We start from the raw sequence: 4,307 nt of genomic DNA, 5'->3' as shown, positions 1-4,307 counted from the left end.
AAAAAAAAAAAAAAAAAAAAAAAAAAAAAAAAAAAAAAAAAAAAAAAAAAAAAAAAAAAAAAAAATCAATATAGACTATTTTATCAACACATTTGATTTGACATGCATGAAAACACAGGAAAAACCACTAAACATTTCCCCTTCTCACTAGCTCTCTAATGTTTTTGTATCATTAAAAGCCACTTTGCAGTTATAAGATATGGTATTCAGCAGAATTTGTCTGACACTGCAGGGTTTGGGGTTTTTTTAAATTCTTTCTATTAAGAGAGATCAAGAAAACTTGGTTCAATTAAGTATTGGTAGGAATAAAATTATTTAAAATGTACGATTTTTTTTCTTTACATTTCATGATTCTTTCACATATAACGGCTAGTAGTTCAGCATCCCCACAGAAAAGAAATATAGGGGGCAAAACACAGTCAATGCGGCCAGGATCTGGAGCCACCTTCCAAGGGAAGTGGTGCTGGCTCCTACCTTAGGGGTCTTTAAAAAGAGGCTTGATAACTACCTAGCTGGGGTCAGATGAGCTTAAATTTACTACGGGTTATATGAGCCCAGTATTCATCCCTGCCCAGGGCAGGGGGTCGGACTTGATGATCTGCTCAGGTCCCCTCCAACCCTACATCTATGAATATAGATTCAAAGAAAACCATTGTGAGAGAGACAAAACCCAGGTCTCATTTACTTTAAGACACCTTACCTGCTAAGAACTGCCTGCCCAGAGGAGTATTCCATATATTGACTCCTCTGTGAAATCCTATGAAATATGAACTTTCATTTCTACCCAGGAGAACTTCTACAATCTTTTCTCCGATGCCTGATGAAGGGTGTTTGTGCCCGAAAGCTTGCAATTAAAGAATTTTTTTTGCAAAAATCTTGTTGGTCTAATAAAAGATATCACCTCTACCATGAGCCCTGATAATTTAAGATGTGTATTAAATGTGCTATCTTACCCCCTGATATTTAGCATGCAGTCATGAACAGGTGCATTCCACAAATAACTCTAAGTTCATTATATACGACTGGCAAACACATTTAATATTATCCTTAAGAGGACTGACTCCAGCAGTACCTGTTTAGCAGCTTTCTTTGCTTCATGCTTTCTTTGATTTTTAAGTGCTGTTTTAGATAATGGCTTATCACTACTTCCTGGTTGTGGTTTCATGTTCTGAGGAGGCTCATCCTCATGCTGTGGGAAACACAAAATTAAGCAGTTCTGAAATATGCATTCTATATTTGTAAAAAAAACCCCCAGAAACCACTACTGCTAAAAACCTGCTAAAATGTTTTATATATTAAATTTAGTGCCATCATACATTTAAAGGTGACCTACAAATGAAAAAAAAATGGGTTTGTGCCCTTTCTTTTTGATAGCTTAAGACAGCACAGAGTTTCAGCCCCCAAAAGATTTCCCTTAGGTTTCAGGATTTGTCTATCCTGCACCTCCTAAAGACTATGGATTCCTGGCAGAATCACAACATTCCATGTACCCAGAAGATAAATACCTGCAAAAATAAAATGGGAAAACACTGTTTTGTCAGACTGTTTATAGACTTTACTCTTACTGACAACTGTTTAATTAAAACTCTTGAGGTTCAGTTGGAAGCAAAATTCTGCTAGACCATCAATAATCCTGCCCCTTCACTTGCGAAATAAGAAAGATCTGGTACCACTTATTTTGTTCTCCAAGGGAGGGAAGACAAGAACTGATAGTTCGGAGTTTTTTGAATTAAAAAAACAAAAACAAAAAGCAAAGCCTTTTTTTTTGTATCATATCATATCATATCTTATTCATTTCCCCTTGCAGGCTACTCTAGAAAAAAACAGACACAGTCCAAGAAAAAAACCCATCAATACACTCCCAAATATTTTCTAAAAAACCTATGTTTAGCAGGTTGGATATATTAAATGCTCCAATGCCTTTACATATATTTAAACAGTTTTCTATCACTATTTTCTAGAATGACTTAAGCAAGGAATGACTTTGCCTTGAGCAAGAGTTTAGACAACATGACCTCTTGAGGTCCTTGGCAGCCCTATTTTTTTATGATTCTATGACTCTGCCTACCCCCCTTATATAAGCTGACCAAATGCCTTTACATGGTGAAATGAGACACTAGGGGTGAGTAACAGTTGAGGGTTTGTGATGAGTCTCTTATTATTTGTAGACAGCAGTCTCAAAATCAGAACCATATAAAGTTAAAAGAAATAAAAAGGAAACATACTGTAATCATCATACTCATTAATTACAATTAAACACAATGATTACAAAGACTGCACTCATTTTATTATAAAATGAGACTTTGGACAATGTTGCTAACTGACAACTGAAAGGGAAGATAAAGAGTATGTCCTCAAAAGAAAAATGCTTAGGCTGAACTGGATTTGTTAATGGTTTCACTGGGCCTAATAGAGGGGAATATATTAATCTGGAGATGTAAATACCCAACCAAGTTGGACTTATCTAATGGGAGAGGCCAATATGATTTAGGACAGCAAACCATCCCCCAAGAACTTTAGTTCTGGCTCAGACTGTAGCAAACAGGTTCACTAAAACATGATGAACACAGCACCGCTGGAGTGACAGATTTCCCAGCTACCCACATACCCTTTTGGTATGCTGCAACAGCAGCAACTATACGCAGAATTTGCAAACTCTATGTAATCAGGAAGTTAAGGAGACGATTTGCCCTGCAAAGCTTATAGAACTTCTAGAACATATCCTTGAAAAGACAGCTGGTTGCTAACACAAGGTTTCTGACAGATGTCCATTTCTTTAAAAGTTGAGACTAGGCTGATCATTCCCCTACCTTCCCCAATTAAAAGTATTTTGTAATGAAGTATCAAACAGGTGCTAAGATAGACTAGCAAGAGTTTGCTGCACAACCAAGATGACATTTACTTACAAGTTTAGAACTAGTTACAGGTTTGTTCCTCAGAGCTGGTGGTCTATAAGCTTGAGCAGGCTTTGGCTCAGCATTTGGCAGCTCACTTGGAACTGCCTGGTAAGTTACTGCTTTTGCCGGAAAAATGCCATCCAAAAATGGCTGCCAGGAAACTTGCCATAGTTCTTCATTTACTGGGACTTCATATTGGTGAAGAACAGAGCCGGTGTAATGCCAGATCTTGTAGCCATTACCAACTCGCAGCCTTGGCGCACATGTAGCAGTTACAAAATGTTCCCCATCAGGGCACCATGCAAAATATGTAGAATCTGATCCCAGGGGTTTGGAAATAATTTTGTAATTTTTAACATCCCACACTTCCATCTGTCCTCTGAGATTTCCAAATCCTGCTAGAACTAAGATATGTCCTGGAGGGTTGTAATAGACAGCGTTGCGAGGACCAGTACCAAAATCAAACACAGGGTCACATTTCAAATTGAAAATAGTTGCTTTAGCAGGCATAAAACCATACACAACACAAAATTCTGTGGAGTTGGGATTCCATACCACATCATAAATGGGACCAGTTTTTGCTAAAAGGAAAAGAAATATAAATTAACATTTTAAATTTCATACATTTCATTTGAATAAAACTCCACCCCCCCAACGTTAGTACAAATCTTTGCTGAAATCCAACCACTGACAATTAAAGCAAACTGACTTTTGATAACAGCATTGGTAGAAATTAATATCACAAAACACCAGTTTATACTCTATTTTAAAAATCCCTTGGGTTTTTTTGTCCCACCATTCAAAGCCAAAATCTTGGGGCCTTCTAAAATTTGTAGCAGTGATGCACTGGAAACTTGCAAAAAAAAGCAGGACCTTTATACCAGCTGTATAAAGTTTTTACACTGTAAAATACTGGATCTTTTTTACTAGAACACAAACAAAGACTGATCATCCTTAGCCTCTTACCAGAGAAATATTCTTTTCATAAGAAAAATGGAGGAGACTCAGATACATTTTTGTGGGATGTTGGTTAACCAGTAAAGGCTCTCAGAGGGTTGGAATGTTGAAATACAGAGTGGAAAGATGCAACAGCAGCCCAAGTGCAAATGAGGTGCTCAGTGCTGAATTTAAAAAATGCACTTTACTGAACATTTCTACAATTTATCACATAGATATCAGTCCACATGTGGTCTAGGTTAGCTATCCTCACGCAGAACCAAATGAATTGGCGATGGGGGGGGACTACTGCCGCTGCTGGCCCACCGAGTGACCCTTGCAAAGCCAACAGGCCAAGGCACATAAGGGATCCCATCCCAGCCCCAGCCCTGGAACAAAATGTAAGCAAGGCAAGAGCCCCTAAGGGGACACTTGCATGTCTATACACAAATGCCAGGAGCCTGGGGAATAAAC

At 38.0% G+C, this 4,307-nt stretch overlaps 1 protein-coding gene across 1 annotated transcript in view; it reads right to left on the bottom strand.

Annotated features, from left to right (window-relative positions):
* Positions 1-4,307, bottom strand: part of EIF2A (eukaryotic translation initiation factor 2A) — a 60,665-nt gene that overhangs the window by 18,349 nt on the left and 38,009 nt on the right. The window contains exons 10-11 of the mRNA XM_019503133.1: positions 2,907-3,478; positions 1,073-1,189 (exon numbers count right to left, since the gene is read on the bottom strand). Of these exons, the coding sequence (XP_019358678.1) occupies positions 1,073-1,189; positions 2,907-3,478 (689 nt within the window). The remainder of the gene's footprint in view (positions 1-1,072; positions 1,190-2,906; positions 3,479-4,307) is intronic.

This window comes from Gavialis gangeticus, unplaced genomic scaffold (assembly GCF_001723915.1).
Source record: "Gavialis gangeticus isolate Ggan-Ray unplaced genomic scaffold, GavGan_comp1, whole genome shotgun sequence".
NCBI lineage: Eukaryota > Metazoa > Chordata > Crocodylia > Gavialidae > Gavialis > Gavialis gangeticus.
This window is presented reverse-complemented; position numbering and strand designations above follow the sequence as displayed.